Source organism: Nipponia nippon, unplaced genomic scaffold (assembly GCF_047370975.1).
Source record: "Nipponia nippon isolate SJK-2023a ecotype South Korea unplaced genomic scaffold, ASM4737097v1 scaffold_3, whole genome shotgun sequence".
NCBI classification, from domain to species: domain Eukaryota; kingdom Metazoa; phylum Chordata; class Aves; order Pelecaniformes; family Threskiornithidae; genus Nipponia; species Nipponia nippon.
This window is the reverse complement of record NW_028262347.1, coordinates 63,388,503-63,406,859: the sequence shown is the minus strand read 5'-3', so window position 1 is coordinate 63,406,859 and position 18,357 is coordinate 63,388,503. Positions and strand designations below refer to the sequence as shown.

At 46.7% G+C, this 18,357-nt stretch overlaps 1 protein-coding gene across 13 annotated transcripts in view; it reads right to left on the bottom strand.

Annotated features, from left to right (window-relative positions):
* The window catches only part of HIPK2 (homeodomain interacting protein kinase 2), a 145,126-nt gene that overhangs the window by 84,570 nt on the left and 42,199 nt on the right, over positions 1 to 18,357 (bottom strand). For all 13 annotated transcript variants that reach the window (XM_087767809.1, XM_087767797.1, XM_087767800.1 and 10 more), the window contains exon 2: positions 14,490 to 15,588. In XM_087767809.1, coding sequence (XP_087623935.1) covers positions 14,490 to 15,588 — 1,099 coding nt within the window. The remainder of the gene's footprint in view (positions 1 to 14,489; positions 15,589 to 18,357) is intronic.

The following is an 18,357-nucleotide window of genomic DNA, read 5'->3' as shown; positions in this document are numbered from 1 at the left end:
AGTTGTGATTAGTTGCATTAGAGCATGAAGACACACAGGCATGCAGTGAGAGAAGGCACAGACACAGGGACCGAGAGAGAAGCCCTGTGAGTATCTGCAAAGGTCCTGCCTGCTTTTCAGTTCTTTGTTTTAGCACATTAAACAAACAGAGCCATCACACAGGTCACCGAGGACCTTCCTTCTGCAACTGTGGCCCCAGCTGCACTGCACACAAAACTATTATTATTCTCTAATGGCTGCACCTTTTGGACAATGATTCAGTGTTTTTTGGGTTTTTTTTTCTCCTTTTGTGCAGTGCCACTTAGTCTTTCGCTTCATTTTATGTTTTATTCGCACACTCTTGAAATCTTCATGTAGTGACTAAAAATTCATGAGGAAGCCTTAAATAGGAGCTCCCGCTCCCCCCCTTTTTCTAACTAGCGAGCAGCTAAGTAGGTAGTGGGCACGTATTGGTGCTGCCGCAGCAGTGAGGGGGTAGGAGAAGCTGCGGGTGGGGAGGGAGATGGTGCTGCAGCCCTGAGGGTGCTTCCTCATCCCAGATGTAGGACCACGAGCTACAGACGGTGCCAACATAGGGCACCACAGCTCATCGGTGCCCAGCAAACGTATCCCAGAGCGCACACACCCCACGCTCGACGCGGTGGCTGTGCTTCAGCTCAACACCGTGCAACCACCCGACTGCAAGCCTGCCTGCGCGTTGCAGAGCAGTCGCTCATCTCTTCAACGTCAGTCCGACAACGTGAACAGGCAAGTGCTTGCTAGCATTAGTGAGGCTTTCATAATTGGTCCCAGCTGGTTAGTTGTAACATGCCTTGTTGTTGAGCAACTACCTACTAACGCTGTCAGACATCCCCTGGTTGCATAAGGAGGGTTAGTATCGTTATTAATTACAGGCTGCCACCAGCCTGTGTCACACTGCAGATAAGAAAGCCTTTAAGCTCCTGGTCAGTCAAGGCCTTGTTGGAGAAATCTCGTGCCAGCTTCAAGGAAAGCAAGCTCAGACTGTAGCCACAGCAGCCTTTTGCCCTTTCTACCACGCTATGGTTCCTGCAGTGCCTCAGTCCTCTCTCCCCTCTGGGTGCCACAGGGTCCACTGCCAAGGCCAGCTAGGCGCCGGTCCTCCTGCCACCGCGCCGGCCAGCACGCAGAAACCCTGGCTCACCGGAGAGGTGCGCGTGAGTGCAGATGGGTACGTGCAACAGGAGCATAGCAGATGTTTCAAAGCGTCATGAAGAAGCATATACCCCAGTGCCCAGCCACACCGACGAAAACTGTGACAGCAGCAAATACAATAGTGCGGCATGGCTTCAAGCATAACCTAAAAGCTATGCAAAGCAACGTGGTACCAAGCAAATGCACCGCTTCTGGTGCGGAAGGGAAATGCGCAACAATTTGGATCTTTCTCAGGAGGCGAAAGCATGGGGGAAATATACTGGAAGTGGCTATTTCGCAAGCCTCTCGAGAATACCAATGGCTCTGATGACTTGAAGTTTGCAACGATCCGCACTCCTCCAGCCCTCACTCACCGTTCAAATTGATCTGTGCAATACAGAAAGTCAGGGGCATTTTCTGCAGCAAGCAACATCCCTTTCTTTTTGCCCTGTCGTTGGGCTGCTGCGACATCCCCCTCACAAAACTTAGGGCTATAGTTATATTCTGCACACAGGATTCTTAAAGGACTTAAAACACCATTTTGAAGGCAGTAATCAGATCCTGTAGCCCCAGGCTAAGTTAAAAACTGTGAGCGTGTCTAGGAGCTAGAGCTCCAGGGTTGCTCAAAAGCACAGACCTTGAACTGGAAATGAGTCTCTTCAAATCCCATGTAACACCACACCACAGAATTGGGCTGAGCAGTCCATGTGGCTGTATTGGCTGTCTAGAGCAACTCTTGGCCTTTGCCATTCTTGTCTTTCATCTGAACCAACCTCTCATGCTCTCGGTTTGCTCCTGCTTCTTCTCTCTTCAACTTCTACTTTGGCTGCCCTTCAGAGCCTGAGAAGGGCATCAAGGCTGCTAGGAAAATGCCCTGACAACTTACAGGTGGGACAGACACTGCTGCTCTTCTCAAGCTGCTGGGGAGAAGTGGCTGGTGATTCTTCACCTCTCTCTGATAAGGAGGTGAAGGCTTGGGCTCATTCAAGGTCCACATAACAGGACGCTGCCAACAAAGTGGGGGGGCTGTCAACTGTGTCTCGACACCCAGCTGCCAAACGCTGCAGATATTGATCCTTTTTCTAAGATGTGAGCTATCTCCCCATGCATGCCCAACGCCTCCGATAACCACACAGCAACAGCAAATACACTGCAATGCTTCATACCCGTTACCACTGTTCCTCATTTTAGTGTAGCAATTCAACACGTGCTTAATGTTACCCATGCCTCTGGAAGCCAAGAGGGCCATTCACATACGCTTAAGCTTAGTTTCTTTTGCTGGATCATAGGTACTGATGCTGGAAGGTAATTCTCTAAATCCAACATAAGAGTTTAAAGTTTATTCCCAAAAGATTTATGTAGACATAAATATACAGATTAAAAACAAGCAAGACTTTGGGGGCTTTTTATTACCTTCTAAAGTAGCCAGGCACATAGATATTTTATCTCTCTTTTGTATCTGCTTTCTTCCAACTGCATAGCTCAGAGACTTCATACAGATCAGAGGCAAAGTTCAGACTAGCACTGACAATTTCATTAAAAATGAAAAAAAAAAAAAAAGAATTGTGTTTTCTTATGTTCTCTGCTCTTTTATTACTATTTTCAAAATGAAGAACAGACCCTATCAAAGTGCTAAGGGCTGAAAACATAACTCTAAATGATACAGGAAACCCAACTTTGTGCCAATCCATTTTTATCATCTCTTTGTGGCCATAACAAAGCTGAGAACAAGAGCTAAGCAACAGAGAAAAAGAAAGAATAATTTCAACACAATTTTTTTTTTTCTGAAAGTAACATCAGTGACAATAACAAGAATCCATTCAAAAGACAGAATGTTATCTTCCAACCCAGTTAACATGCCTTTCTTTCTCTCGCTCATTATGTATCTTACACATCAAGCTGTATTTTGGCCTCACTTACAAAGGAGCACGTTTGGAGCTGCCACATCTCCGTACGGATATCGGCATTGCTAAGTAGAACCCAGCCCATGCTACACTTCCCTTCCCTGCTCCCTCACACACCTGCCAAGAGGAGATAGGTTATCAAATGAGCCTCCAGAAACAACAACATGGCTATCTTCTGCTTTTGCTCATGCAGCCCTCCAGAATCCAGTCCACTAATTTGAGTTGCTAACAACAGCAGGAGCTGTATTTTGACAACTACGCAGATGAGATCGCTTAGGTGTGCTTTTATTTTTGATACAGACCTTCACCATTACTTCCTTTTACCTGCTTAAATCAACTAGCAGTATTTCATCATTAACTTTTTAGCATAGTAATCAGGAAATTCAGCTAGCCTCAGCTGAACCTGTTTACCTTTTAGATTTCATCTGTCCCTCTTAATATTGTTGTGAGCATCAGAGAAATACTCCATTTTCCTCTTGGATGATTGTTCTCTGTTTGCAGTCTCCCGCTGGCAAGTAAAACATTCTTGAAGAAAATAAATTGAAACTTTTTTTAAGCCATCAGATACTTCTTCCACCCCACCACCCTGGACTTTCTTTTGAGTGCACAGCTCTGAATGGAAACAACTAGTCGAAACACAAATTCTTACCATGGTGGATCCAAAAAAGGCCATCAACTTTCCTTCTGTATGCCAGCTGTCACATTAATGTGCGTGCTAGCCCTCATGGTCATGTGTACCGTTATACTCTCTATTACCCTTTTGTTTAAGGGCCTTAGCCACAAAAAAAATCTTTGTGCTTTAGGTGCTGTAAACACAGCCCTGCTTCAGAAAACACAGCATCCAAGGAGAACAGCATAAGGTAAACAGCGGCAGACACCTACAGCTAGACTGGAGGGTATGGGGAGAAAACACGGTGTTGCTCAGCAGTATTACCACAAGTGATCTAATCGTACGATCTGCAGTTAAAACACAACTCATTACAGTACTGGTCCTCCTGTTGTCAGGTTAACTGAAACATTGCTAACTTTTTCTTGCCTGCCTCTACATAAGCACGAGCATCAGCTGCTGGAACAGACGATTCCCCTTCTCCTCTAAAGGCTTCAGCTGGTGAGCTCAGGAGCTGCACAAGTCACCAGAGTTATCTGAAAACTGTCCCAAGCCTCCTGCAAAGGTAGAAGTTCAGTGACAACACTACAAAACTTTCGGCTGTTTTCATGTCTCATCAGGCCTGGGATACTATGCTTACACTTGAGAACTTCAGCTTCAAACCAGCTGGAGTAACAGTGACTGGCAAAAAGAAAAATCATGACAAAGAGTTAGCCCAGCTCTTTGAACCGTAGAGTTTTTGATTCAGAGTCAGTTTAGATAGATTGAGGCCAAATCCCACACATCTGCCCTGCCTCTGCCCCTGAGCAGGAGCTTTTAGAGACAAACAGTAGGTTTGGTAGCAGGTAGAAGCCTGCTACTCCCTGGCTAATGCAAACCAGCAGATGCAGGGACAGAGGGGACAGAACCTGAATGTGCACCCAAGCACCAATCCCATGCAGTCACAGCAAAATAAAGGCAAAAAGCTGTCAGCACAAAATAACTCATGTCTGTGCAAGTAAAACAATGGCTGTGATTACTTCTGTCCTTCAATAAGTAGAAGACAGAGGTCAAGCTGCCACTCAAGGACTCACAGATTACTGTCCAGCCCATCGCAGGAGAAGCACGCTGTCCTGTTTGGAAATCGCCTATCTCTGGTTTTGAAGCCTCCAGATAGCAAGAAAGGTGAAATCTCATCTTCTTTCCTCCCACATCTTTCCTTATATGGGGAACAGCAACTTCCAGGTAGCCATCACCTGTAAGAAGATTTCTCCTCTGCCCTTCCTCTCTCTCAGTTCCAAGAAGCCACTTCCCTTTTATGTATTCCCCTTAGAACTGAACATTTCTCACAGTATATATATGCATGCCTCTCTTCTGCCTTTTTTTTTTCCCCCCTTGTAAAGCACCACAGAATAACCATTGCATGACCTGGCCTAAAAGGCAAAGGACATTTCCTTGACCTTCCTCCTTAAACAGGTAACAGCTGTGGCTCTAACTCAGCTTATGTCAGGCCACAAGATTAGCGTTTTTCAAGCAAGATAACCACTCTCAACTGCTTGAGAGTTGCTCCTTTCCTCCGGCGTGACCTGGAGAAGGAGGCAGCTACTGAGCCCCCACCTGAGAATTAGGTGCCTTTACATGAGCTTACGCTAATCTGAAGCATCAGTCCAGCACGATGCTTGAGAAGTTAAGATTGAAACTTTGGGGGCTGAAATCACAGCATTCAGGGGTCTGAAGCTGGGGAATGTATAACCCTGTACTAATCGTAACATCTTTAGGTAATTTTTCCCTTCTGGTAATGACTCATTCGTTTATAAACCAACGTCAGTCACTTTTCTAACCCCATTGCCAATAAGCAGCAGAGCAAAAACACTTTCCAATCATCAGAAAATGCTCTTCAGCGTAATACAGCTTTTCAGTCCCACTGTGCTACGGCCTAAAACTTGTGAACCTAATGAATGCACAGACATACGCAGTAAGCTTCCTCCATGTTACACTTAAATCTCTCGCCTGCAGTGAGCAAACGTACAGGGGGAGGCAAAAACCTGACAGGATTTAAATACATGGTACTTGAGCAAAGCATCCCTGAAATCCTGTGCAAACTGTGTTGCTAATGCTGCTTTTTCATATTCAGAAGTGCGGATGATGAATCTTGCTACTTGCAACTCTTCTTATTTTCACACTTGGAGCACTGATCTCACGCCAACAGCCCCTCACCTCGTTCTGCTTCTCAGCAGCCACCACTGCCATTAGCCAGCTACTGCCCTGACCCAAACAAGTGTTGAAATAAGCGGAGAGGGACATGGGAAACGACACTCCGGTGTATGACTGCAGTGCCTTCTCCTTCACTGACCACCTATTGCTGGAGTAATGTCCGTGGGTCACCACACCGCTGTTCCTATGAGCAGCTGCTGCTGCTCTACCGTCGGAGCTGAAAAAGAAGAGCACCCTTTCCCCTGCTCCGTTTCCTTTGCGCTTGGCGAGGAAGCGACCTGAGTGGGAGGAGAGAAAGGAGAGCAAACACAAAACCACAGAAGTAAGCAACTAGGAGCACAGACCAAACTTTATGTCTCTCATATACATACAAACAACGAACTCTGATTGCAGCTGGCCCTTGTTCTAGCCCCACTAATTGTACCGTCACTCACAAGTATCGCTGCAGAAGCAACTGCTTGTCACCGTACTGAGCTAGGTTATTTCCCAGACCGTGCTCTGAGCACAGGTATCTTTACCAAAAGACAGTATGTCTTTTATGTACTACAGAGATGGAGTCTCAAGCGCTACAGCCAATAGCTGCAAGAGGAGGGTTTTGATTTCTCTTAGGTAAATAGCTCTTTTAAAGTAAAACAAGCTGGCCATTTGTAGCTGTTTCAGACCTGCCCTGGTACAGTAAATACCAGAGTGACCTTGATTTTTCACATCATTTCACCAGGCTGCAGCCTTAAAGGGACTTACTGTGCTTATAAAGCTTGAGAGAAGAAAAATAGACAGCAGGAAATCCTGTGACAGACTTGTTTTGGTGATCATGTGAGAGAGATGGTAGCAAGAGAAACAAAAAACACCAAAAAAACCCTAAACACAAGAACACCTGTGGCCAGCCTCCAAGTGGGGAGACTGGGACTTCTAAGCCTCTCACCGATTCTCCCGGCATTACCAAAATGACTCTGGCAGAAAGTGTAGATAAGGTAGGGATTAGTTTAGGATTCAGCACTGGGTTTAAAAAAAATAAAATTTCATGGATGTTTATGTCAGGAGTACCCAGATGACTTCAGGTAGCAGTACGCAGACAGGTAATGGAGTGTATTTGCACGCTGCCTCCTCTCTGCAAGCCCTCTCAAAAGCAAGCGGGAACTCCAGCTCAGCTGCATTTGAAGCATATTTGTTTCCAAATCAGAAAGTGTTGCTTTTGGGGAGGACAGCTCCAGGCCTGGGACTGTGTTGCACTGGGTAGTGTGAATGCCCACAGAGGGAAGGTGTGCTTAAACAGGAAAGTTATGGAGTAGAGGCGGCGGAGGGGAAGAGGAGTGCTGTTCTCCAAAATCATGTCCCTCCAGAGATGATGCGGAGAAGGGTGAGGTGAGCTGCCCCAGTGGGGGCAGGACACCTCTGTCAGAGCTGGTGGTCGACCACCAAGCCCTGGTCAGCAGCCCTGCCACCGCGGCTCTGCTCCTGCTCCTGCTCCTGCTCCTGCTCCCTGCCTGCACAGCACCGGCCACGCCGCGGGCAGCACCACTGAGGGTGAATGGGGCTGCCTTCATCCAGAGGGCTGCCTTTCTCTCTATGGGGATCACTGACATGCTTAAAAGCTGCGGCAGCCTTGGGAAAATGCTCTTTTTTTAGAAGCAAACTTGCATTTACCTTCTTCTCCCTGTGTTTTGCTTGTTCTTTTGCACAACTGCCATTTTCCTAAAAGAAGGATCTTTGTTCAGCCGTTCACCTGCTCCCAGTGCTCATCCCCTCACCTGAGGCCATCATCCTGCCACTTGCATTGATCACACTGGCCATCCTATCCCCTTTCCACATCTAAAGGGAGATTGTAACTTCAGGTGGGGAAAAGAAACCGCTGGAAATTAAGAACTCCTAAGAAACAAACACTCTTTTTCACGCAAGTATGTCTAAGTGATGAACAAGGGAAAAGCAAAGTGGGAACGACAGGGTATGGTTAACAGGTGGCCCGAAGCCCAGATTTCAGGGTGCTCTTAGGGTCTCTGGTTGTTCCAACAATTAATGGTGAGTGTGGCAGCCAAAAATCTTTTTATTTAATTTTTTGTTGTTGTTAATCTGTGCTTAGTCTGCACTTTGCCAAACAGTTCCCTGTGGTGTTTTACCTCATTGGACTATGGCAGAGGTTTTGCAACTCCAGCTGACTGGTGAGGACCAGAGCCCCTCACTCGTGGGGTGGCACCAGCTGATGGAAAACCAGTGCTCCCGACCCTGGTACCAGCCTCTGACTGCCTTTCACGTACTTGTCTCTGATCTACAACACCCCTAATGGATTGAGCCCTGCCTGTGGACACACAGGTTCCTTCCTTTCCAGCCACCAAGACAAAGCTGAGATCTGCAGAAGGAATAATTAGTCAGTCCCCCGTCTTTGCCATATAGGAGCTGTTTTCAGAGAGGGGACAGAAGGAACTGGCTCAGCATTCATTGAGATATTTGATTTTCCACCACTCGGACATGGATGAGCCAAAAGGGAGCAGCACAAGACTTCTCCCTCTCCTCAGGCTATCGATGACTTCTCTTTGCTGGGGAAAGTCTCCTTGTCAGGTTCCTTGCAAACAGCCCTTTGTTCCAAATATTCTTGGGCCCAGAGGCACATAACTGGGCATATTTTATACACTTGGTTAATAAATAAACAAAGCCCTCCTGTGATGGCCTTTCCGACTCCGCACAGGGACGCAGGGCTGCTCTCGGAGCGAGGCCAGCATCATGTGCTGGAGCCAGGCAGGGAGATGCTGCAGCATCACAGGGAAAGGGGCAGATCTCTCGCTTTGACAAGATAAAGGAGGAGCTGGCATGTCTGCTCAGAGCAAAATAAAAAACACCTAAAAAAATGGTAAGAAGGTTTCAGTAGAGTAAACCCTAGGGAGACTCCGGTCTGAAGAGATTGTTTAGGCTGAAATATAGGCTTTTCTGTTTTAAATTAGACCCCAGAAAGGGAGTTATTTTGGAATACACAGTGTGTATCTTCTGTTGGATGCACCACAGGCACAATGCTGGTTTACCACCCCTACTCCGGGGTGATTTATACACAAAGGAACTTGGCGAAGAACTATCTTTGCTTGAGTTTTGTAAAACCAAAAACTAACCTGGCCTGACTATCACACAGATGGGACAAAGCCAAAAGCTTTCAGCTGAATGGCTGTTCCCTTCCAAGACTTGGTGGTCTGGATACAATGAAACTGAGATTCAATTAATCCTCGTGTTGGTTTTGCAAAAAAGAATTCTGCTGAAATTTGGTTCTGAAAAAAACAACTCCAAACTCCAAATGTCCTTGGGAAAGAAATGAAGAACTCCTTAAAATAGTATAGCTTGAAGTCTGCTTTCCTCCACAAAGTCTTCTACAATGTATTGCCTGTTCTGCAAGCCTGTAGTCCTACCAGGCGTGATCATCACTAAGTGAAACTGAGCTTAGACTTCAGGTGGTTTCGCTCCAGTCCCCAGAAGAAACATTCCTCCACAAACCATCTAGCTATCCTGCTCTTTACCTCGGAGAGGCAGAGTCAGTAAAGCAGTGAATGTTGCAGGCAGGACTAAAACAGACTGGCAGAGCAATGAGGCTCCCACAGCTGCAAATGCAGTCAAGTCTGAGATAGAGATGTTTTTGCAAGTCCGGAATGGCAGAAGATTTTGAAATGCAAGTGCACTAACACTGTTATACAAGGACGTAACAGATGCCAATTCACTGAGTAAACTAATAAGCACAGCCTATCCCTGCTGCCATTACTACTGCCTCATTTAAAGAGCAGTTTTGGCCACAATGACGTGCGCTCTGAGTCACACAATGGGGAAGAGGTCGTGACACTGCTCGGGAATCTACCTTGCTTGGGCTTCCTGTCAGCACGGCTAGAGGACTGATAGCTCTCATGGCATGGTGTCCACGTGTGGCAAGATGGATCCAGTTCAGTCCCCTTCATCCCTCAGGACCCATACTCCCCCAGCTCCCCCAATACAGCCAGTTAAAAAACACACCTGCACACGGCCTCACCATATACTCCGTATGGGCAGCTGGCAACGTGCACGTAGGCCTTTATGCCTGCATATTTTCTTGCAGTGTCTGAAACTAGACTGATGAAGATAAACACCTCTTCAAACTGATACTCAGCTTCATTCTGTTATCCAAACATTTCATCAAAGGCCACTTACTTACAAAGCAGACATCTCAACCCATCTCCAGACACGCCACATACCAAAGCCTTTTGAAAACAAGGCACCAAAGCTACATTTATCCCTTAATAGTGCAGGGGTGACAGCCATTATTTTATATCTGCAATATTTTGCAAATTCTAGAAGACTTAAATCTCATAAGGTGATTATGCCATTAATTAGTGAAACACACTCATCCCTGGGGTGCAACACAGCAGCTGTTTCAGCTGAGAAGCAAAGAAAAGCCAAGAGGGCAAGGTAGCTTGGTGGTAGTGCCCCCAGGAGAAGCCCTCCTGCTCCGAGCATCCTAGCATTGCCACCCCATGCCAGGAAACTGCTCTGGTTCCAGCAAGGGAGGACCACAACTCTACCCACCACCCACCCACCCCCCTCCCAAAGGGTACTGTCCCCTCTTCCACCTGGGTGCACGAATGTGGGCTGTAATGGAGAGGGTGTCCGTTGCAGCCTGAGCCCTGCATTTCTCAGGATGCGGGTTTTCCCGGGAAGCTGTTCATACATGGATTATCAACCCAGAAGGGATCTCTCTGGTCACTCATCTCTCTGACCTCCTGCCAAACAGAGATCACAAAGCCTACCTCAATGATCTCCCCTTCGAACTGCAGCATAAAAAAGAAGAAAATAAAATCCCATGAAGATACCCCATGACACAGCAGCTGTCACACCTTTTTGATCGGTTGCTCTGTGAACGGGGCTTCATTTCTAGCCTAAGCGTGTCCGGCTAAAACTGCTAGCTGTAAAGCTTCGCTCCTGCACTGCGAGCTGGGCAGAGCAGCCCTCCATCGGCAGCTCTGGTTCCTCACACAGGCACCTCCAGATCATGGCTGTGTCACCACGTACCTCCATCAAGGGTCACTGATCAGGCCCAGGCCGACTCAGCTAGTGATAAGTGACAAGACGAAGGACTACAGTGACTGGGAGGCAGGCTGGGACTGCTATCCCAAACAAGGGGGAACGCTTGGACGGCCACCAGCCAGGTCCTACGCACACAGGCTGAGGATGCTACATGAGAAATGCTTTGCACCACAGCGAGTTTTGCACCACATGCTGAAGACGAGTGGGAGGAAGGAGGCTGATGCTCTTCACAGCACTCCACCTTTTAGATGACAGCTCTGGCCACAGTAATGACGAAACCTCTGACGTGGCTGGAGCAGCGGCCAACAAAATCGGGACGAGGCGGGAGAACCCCTACGCAGCCCACCACCGCTGGCGGGGCACGGGGGCAGCGATGCCAGCGCGACAGCACCAAAGCTGCGCAGCCATCGGGGCCAGGGCAGATAACGACGTGCTGGTGCAGGCCTGGTGGGTGAGAGGACCCTGGTTCCCAGTCTGCTCTGGGGTCGTTCCCCTTTAGTAAAGGACTCAGGACCTTAAGCTCTCACAATGGCCGTGATGCCCTTTGTCATTTCGGTGTGGAGCCAGCGGCAGGGCCCAGGGTGTGCCCTGTCCCCACACCCCAGGCTCTGGCTGGTGCTTATGCCCTTCACCAGATCCTTCCAGAGAGCACTGGCTTAGCCTGACAGAAATACCCCTGGTGGGACAGAGAGGTCCTGCTGTTGGGGCGCCCAGCGAGGGCCCCCGAGCTGCACCAGCAGCGCAATACCAAGTCCGTTCCTCTCACAAGAAACTGGGCTGAGGGATCCAGTTCATCTTCAGGCCACGTTACACGGCCACAATGACAAATTGCTCATGTAAAGTCTGCAAGCAGCCCTGGGACTGTCTTAGCTTGTGCTGGGCTATGCAGATATGGGCCAAGAAAGAGTATGGAGTTTGTCTAAAGACACTTCTGTCTTCCACCTCCGGGAGCAGAAAATAGGCCTATCATTTATAGAAAGAGGAAAGGCCTTATATTGCTCTGAGAACGAGCAGGATCCCACACAACTTTCCTCACTTGGAAGGATTTGGCCATCACATTCTTGAGAGCAGAGTTAAACAAAAAAAAAAAAAAAAAGAGGGAAAAGAAAAAGCAAGTTGTTAATAAAATATGGGGACAACCTGGGAATTTGCTCCCAAAAGTCCATGATAAAAAACCTCCAGCTGAGAGCTGACCTCTACGTTATATTCCCCAGTGCTCTGCCTTGTCTGTCCTTAAATGCATGGGGCACAGGGCTTCTGTCACTTCTTTGGCATGCCTGCTTAGTGTCTGAGAGGTTTTACTCCGAGGAAGCTTTTCCTTCACGTTCAGCTTAAATGTGCCATTTCTTGAAGTCATCCCCTTGTCTTTTATACTCTAGCAAGCAAAACAAGTGTAAATTAAATGGCAGACACATGAAATCTTTATAAAGCCCTGTGTTTCCCCTAGCATGAAAGTTCCTTCTCTTTGGAGTGGAATGGGTCTTTACTCTGTGCTGTATTTTTCCTTCTTGAAGAAGAATATAAATTTTCCTCATGACTTGAATTTAGCTTCATCAGCAGCCCCCTGCTGATGTAATTCAACCCAACGAGATTTTTCTTTTTTTTTTTCCTTTTTCTTTTTCTTTTTTTCTTTTTCTTTTTCTTTTTCTTATTTTTTTCCCCAGTGAGCTGCTGCCCCTTTTCCCCTCCTCCCATCAATTCAGGCATGGAAAACAAGGGAGGAATTAGGCAGACAGAACTTATTATCTAACAAGCTGCAACTTCAGACCGGGCAGGAATAACATTTAAAATATAAAAAGCAAATTTTATCAAGCCTTTTCTTCCCCAGAGACTGCCACAAAAATATTCCTTGTTTGTTGCTGAGAATGAACCATTTTTCTCTTTCATTTCTGCTTTCTGTCACATATTTCATTTTGGCTGCCCCTTCTGTCTTTCAGCTAGGGACCTAGGCTGCTAATGCAGAATCACAGATAACTCAACAACAAAATGCCTGTATTATCTTTTTTTTTTTTTCCTTCTAGTCTGCCAGGTAATTGCAACCCTAAAAGCTTTTGCATATTTACCACAGAAACATGTCTCTCCTAGAGGATGGGACTGTCATCAGGTAGAATATTTCATTTAATAAGCCTCTTCTGAGGTATAAACTACGGTTGGGGATTTTTTTCTGGCCTCCTTCAGAGCAAAGGACAAGCAGATAAAAATCAGCTGCTGCGGTGCTACACTGTCAAAGTTCCTGTTCCTGTGAAAATTAACTCTTCCCAAGCTCAGAGCTCAAGTGGGCTTTGCCACGGTGATGTTCATGAAGTAGGAAAAGGGTCTGTTATCAACTCATGTTGTTGTTTTGTCCCCAGTCCTCCCCATGTATAAGAGAGATTTCTTTCCTATTTACAAACAGAGCAACTACCCTGCTTTTCTGTAACCCATCTGATGAGCCGTGGATGCTGCCAGGACTGATTTTCATTAAATCAGTCATCAAGAAGGATCACATTTTCCTTCTTTGCCCCTGTTTCACAGAATTAGAACAACGAAAATATGGCCTGAACATTTCTAAATTCAGCTGTCATCTAAAGACAAATTCCCTTTTTTCCCCCTCCTATTTCCCCCTACCCCTGAGGTAGCAGTAGAATTGCTTTTCTTGGTCCGTGGGATGTTGAATCAAGCTGACCAGTAGCAAAGAGAGGGTCTGAGGAGAACATCTACAGAAAAACTTTGGGTCTTGGAGTCAAGACAGAGGGAGAGGATGACCTTCCAGGGGTTATGAAAAGAGGCTGCTTTGCTGAAACTGTTCAAATAGACTCAAGAGGGATATAGCTGGTTCACACATTTCACTTCAGGCACACCTGTACAGAGGTCAGAACTCCATCCTAGCACATGACACATCTGTAGTTAAAAGCACTGTGAGTGGGAATCGACTGTCCACGACAGGTCCCCAGTCCAACACCAAATTACTGACAATACTCATTCATCCCTACCAACAGCTTTCCACATGGAGAAAGGTGTTTCCAGCCTGGCCAGGCTGCCCGCTCACCTGGAGCAGAGCCGACAGGAGCGAGCCAGAATATTCCCATTGACTCTAGCAAGCTCCACAGCCTATGTGAAAACTAGTCCTTGACAGAGCATCTTCTGCATCCATACAGTTCTCCTGTGGGACAACCTTATTCTTGTAAAGTGCCTGGTTTCACATATGAATAAAGGCTGGAAAACACAGCTGAACTATGGATTGATTGTTTAGGTTAAGGTCTTTCTGAAACCAAGAACCTACTTGCATTGACTTGGAAAGGAAATGTGGACTCTCCAGATCCATCCCCTCTTCTGGAAAAAGTCCCAGAGAGAACGAAGTACTGACAGAGGTGAAAGGCTTTCTAAATTGTAACTGGCAAGCTCTGTTTTTACAACGTTTTATGGTTATTTACAAATTTACAATGGTTTTCAATGCAAGTAAACTCCCAAGAGGTTAGGATACCATTTTTTCCATCACCAACAAGCCATTCTAAAAGCCATCCCAGTTTAGGATTAAGGGATGACTCTCATTCATTTACAGGAATGTAAGAAAATTCCGATAGATAAAATACTTCTCCTGGTAACGTTACATGAGCCCAGTCTCTTACCTGTAATATCTGGATTGAAGGTAGGTAGAACACACAGCTTTAGACACATGGCTAGCTGAACCAAAGTCTATGACCTTGACCCTATATGGCTGTCGGGATGGGTCTACCAACATGATGTTCTCTGGTTTGAGATCAGCATGAATCAGTCCCAGGCTTTTCAGTTTCATTAGGGCAGTTGCTACCTGCTGGAGAATTGGTCGAATGTACTTAAGGGGCAAGGGACTGAATTTGTTTTGTTTTAGAAAATCATAGAGGTTCTGCTCCAACATTTCAAAGACCAAGCACGTGTGATTCTTGTGCTGGAAGCACTCGTATGCGCGGACAAAGTTGTAGTCATCCGCACTTTCTGTGCTCAGCCGAGCCAGGATGCTGACTTCAATCTGGCCTTGCCGGGCATAGGAAGGATGGTTCTTTAGGATCTTGATAGCCACAATCTCATTAGTGCCACGTTTCCAGCATTTGACTACTTGTCCGAAGGTTCCACGGCCAAGAAACTCTAACACTTCGTACGTATTGGTCATGGAACAGAGCACCTCATGTTGCACCAGCTGGTAATCCCCCTCGCTGTTGGAGCCACTGTTTTTGGAGGTGGCCGTGGAGGTGGTGGCGGTGGCTACAGTGGCCCCACTGGCATTGTTCTGAATCATTGGTGGATGCTCTTCAATGATCTGTACACTGCTTGTGTTCTCGATCTCCTCACTCTTGCGCTTAAGTCCACATTTTTGGTAGGTGTCCAGAAGGCTCACAGTGCTGCGACGCATCAGGTTGTGTGGCCCGCCCAGTGTTTGCCCAGACACTGCAACCACACCAGAAGTGCTGTTGGCGGATGTCACCACGATGTGCCCCGTGCTTGCTGGGAAGATGATGGTCTGTTCGTAAGGGATGCTCGGATTTGGGATCTGGAGGGAGGCGTTGACGGCTGCTGCGGCGGCTGCTTGGGAGGACTGCACGTTCTTGCTCTGGCTGTAGACTTTGCTGTGTGTGCCGTACCCAGTCATATCCCAGTTCGAACTCGGCTCCACTTTCAGTTTCTTCACGCTACAGAAGGCACTTGACTGAAGGGTGTGAGGAGAGAAAACTTGCACATGCGAGGCCATACCTGCAATACAACATCAGAGTGAAACCACAGTGTCAAGATGCCTTCCCCAGCTTTTTTCATTTGTTCAGTGGCAGGAAGGGAAAATGGGATACAGACTTCAGATACAGCACACGCGCACACACACAAAAATCAACTTCTTCCAGAAATATGTATTCAACACAAAGAAAATATTATGCTCTACAATAAATCATTACCCCTGACTGAACTATACTAAGAACAACCGAGATTCCTGCTCTCTTGCTCTCCCCCTTCTCATTTTTAATAACAGGAATGTAAATGTTATTTTTACCTCCTCTGCCTAAAGAGACTCCTATTCCCACTGTCTCCAGGAATATATCTAGCTCTCAGGAAGAACTGATGTCAAATACTGCAAAGTATTCTGCCTATGGAGGCCAAATCTCAAATCCTCAGGCTCATCCGACATTAAACAGTTTGGTGATCTGACTTAAGCCCTCTGTTTATTCCCATAAAACCACTGTGTAGCTTCTGGCCTGCAGAGAGCCAGGATAGGACCAGGAGATGATACACCAGGACAAAATGGAGGTGCACGGACAAAGTTGAGGAGCCAGGACAGAAGCAGTAGATGACGTTTCAGGTTGCTTGCCAAGACTGCGTGTGGGAATTGTGCACAATGCTGGTCTGTGCTCAGGGACACTAGAGATGCGAGTTACGCAACATGAGCTTCACTGTCTGCTCTCAGTTCTCCCAGATTTATAAAATTGTGTTCATCTATTCTTATTCACAGTGACAATACCATCCCTGGAAAGCAGATCCCCTGGAAATGAACAGCATTGTTAATGAAGTAACGTACACATTAGCATGTGGCAGAACTAGGTCCTGATATAACTTTACTTTTTAAGAAAAGACAAAAACCTATTTTACCGCAAGCTTCTTTGGTTCTAGAAGAGTTAATGATCTTCTACATCTTTATTAAAAAAAACTCCACCAAACAAGCAAAAAAAGAAACCCACAACCTCATAAGCAAAGTGAAAATAAAGTATCACTGAGACAGACGTACTGAAGGATTCTGAGTAATATTCCACTGAAACAGAAAATGCTCTTATTCAGAAAAAAAGACGTGGTCCACAGAAAAGAGGACATCTAAGTCCTGACTTGCTGCCAGCTTTCCCTGCCCAGGGTAGGGATGGTAGCGCTGGGGCAAAGGTATTGTGAACAGCAGAAGCCTATGGGGATTCCTGGGGAAGCAGTCAGCACCCGGAGGGAGTTAAAGCAGAAAGGCACAGCCTCCTTCACCCTTCTGTCTGTCGTCGGTGTTTCATTTTTATAAACCAAAATGACTAGGGAAGAAAAAGACAATATGCTGAGCTGGCACCGTTGCTGAATTATTAAGCACAAACATAACCTTGACTTGTTTTCAACTTTAAAAAGTTAAAGGCTGAATGAATGCTTCAGTGACAAAACCACAACAAACTCCGCAGTGCACATGGATGACTGCTTCATGTGGGGACCTGACACTATCTAACACTCGTCTCCCTTTCCTAAAAGAACCCACTCTCCACTAGTCCGTGTTGCTCTTCGGAAGATTTTCTGGAGCTCATGTGTACACACACACACACACACATGCACGCACAAACATATACACCCATACAGAAAAATAGGAATGTTACTCCACACTTCTAATGCTGAGTAGCATGGTCAAGCAAACACACCTAAATATACCCAACACCCATTTTCCAGTTAATTCCCAGCAACCCAAAGCCCAGGAACTGCTCAGGAGAGGGGCACCGAGGCGAGCCAAAACCCACCATGCATAGCTACACAAAAGTAACTAGCAAAGCAATCACTCCAGTTTGCTTCAACACCCCCACCTTCATCCCTGCTGCAGTGATGAATTTGTGAAGGCAGGGCAGACGCAGAAGAAAACCCCTATCCGGACATGCGGGGAAACCCTCACCCCTGCTGGAACACGCAATGCAAAACCCCACTAACCCCACTCTAGCAACGAAGCCCTGCAAACCACAGCGTGCCCTCCTTTGCAGTTGTGACCCCTGGCTTTAATGTGATTTCTGATGCTGTTTGCTGCGATTCGTATTAACTCCCCCTCCACCAACCTCCTTGGCAGCGATTTCCAAGGTCCCTGCGACTGGGTCCTTGGACCCCCTGAGCTCCCTGCCCCTCTGAGTGCTTTCTCTCCTCTCTCCTTTCCACGGGGCGACGACGTTGCCACAAATGCTGTAGCATGTGGCATGCGGCAAGCTTGGAGAACCGCAGCAATATTACTCAACTTGTCATCCTGGACACAAATATCGTCTGTGAGTGAGCCGAAACTGTGTTTGTTTTTCCACTGATTAAGAAGAGTCACGGTGTTCCTTCCAGTACAGTACCAACCTGCCTGGAGAGTGGGGTTGGTTTGATGTATGTTTTCCCCCTGGACGTGAATAATAAAGCAGATGTAATTGGTAACATATTGTGGACCTAGCAGAGGTGTAATTTATAGCTTTATGGCTTTCATTCCATGGCGTGCTTGTGCAATATCTCTTCATACAAAATAAAAAGGGAAAAAAACCGATTGACGCAGAACAAGGAGAGAGGTTCTTCTCACGTGCTCCTCTAAACACCAGAAGACCCAGGAACCCCAAATTAAAGTCCGGGATGTGAAGTGCAGCAGCTGCAACTTTCTCAGCACCGCTGTAAAAATCAGGATAATCACCACCATTAAGAGACTGACTTTCAACTGGTGCAAACTGGCAGGGCTCCAGTTGATACCAGCTGACGCTAAAAACAAGGTCAGCAGTCACTTCAACGTTT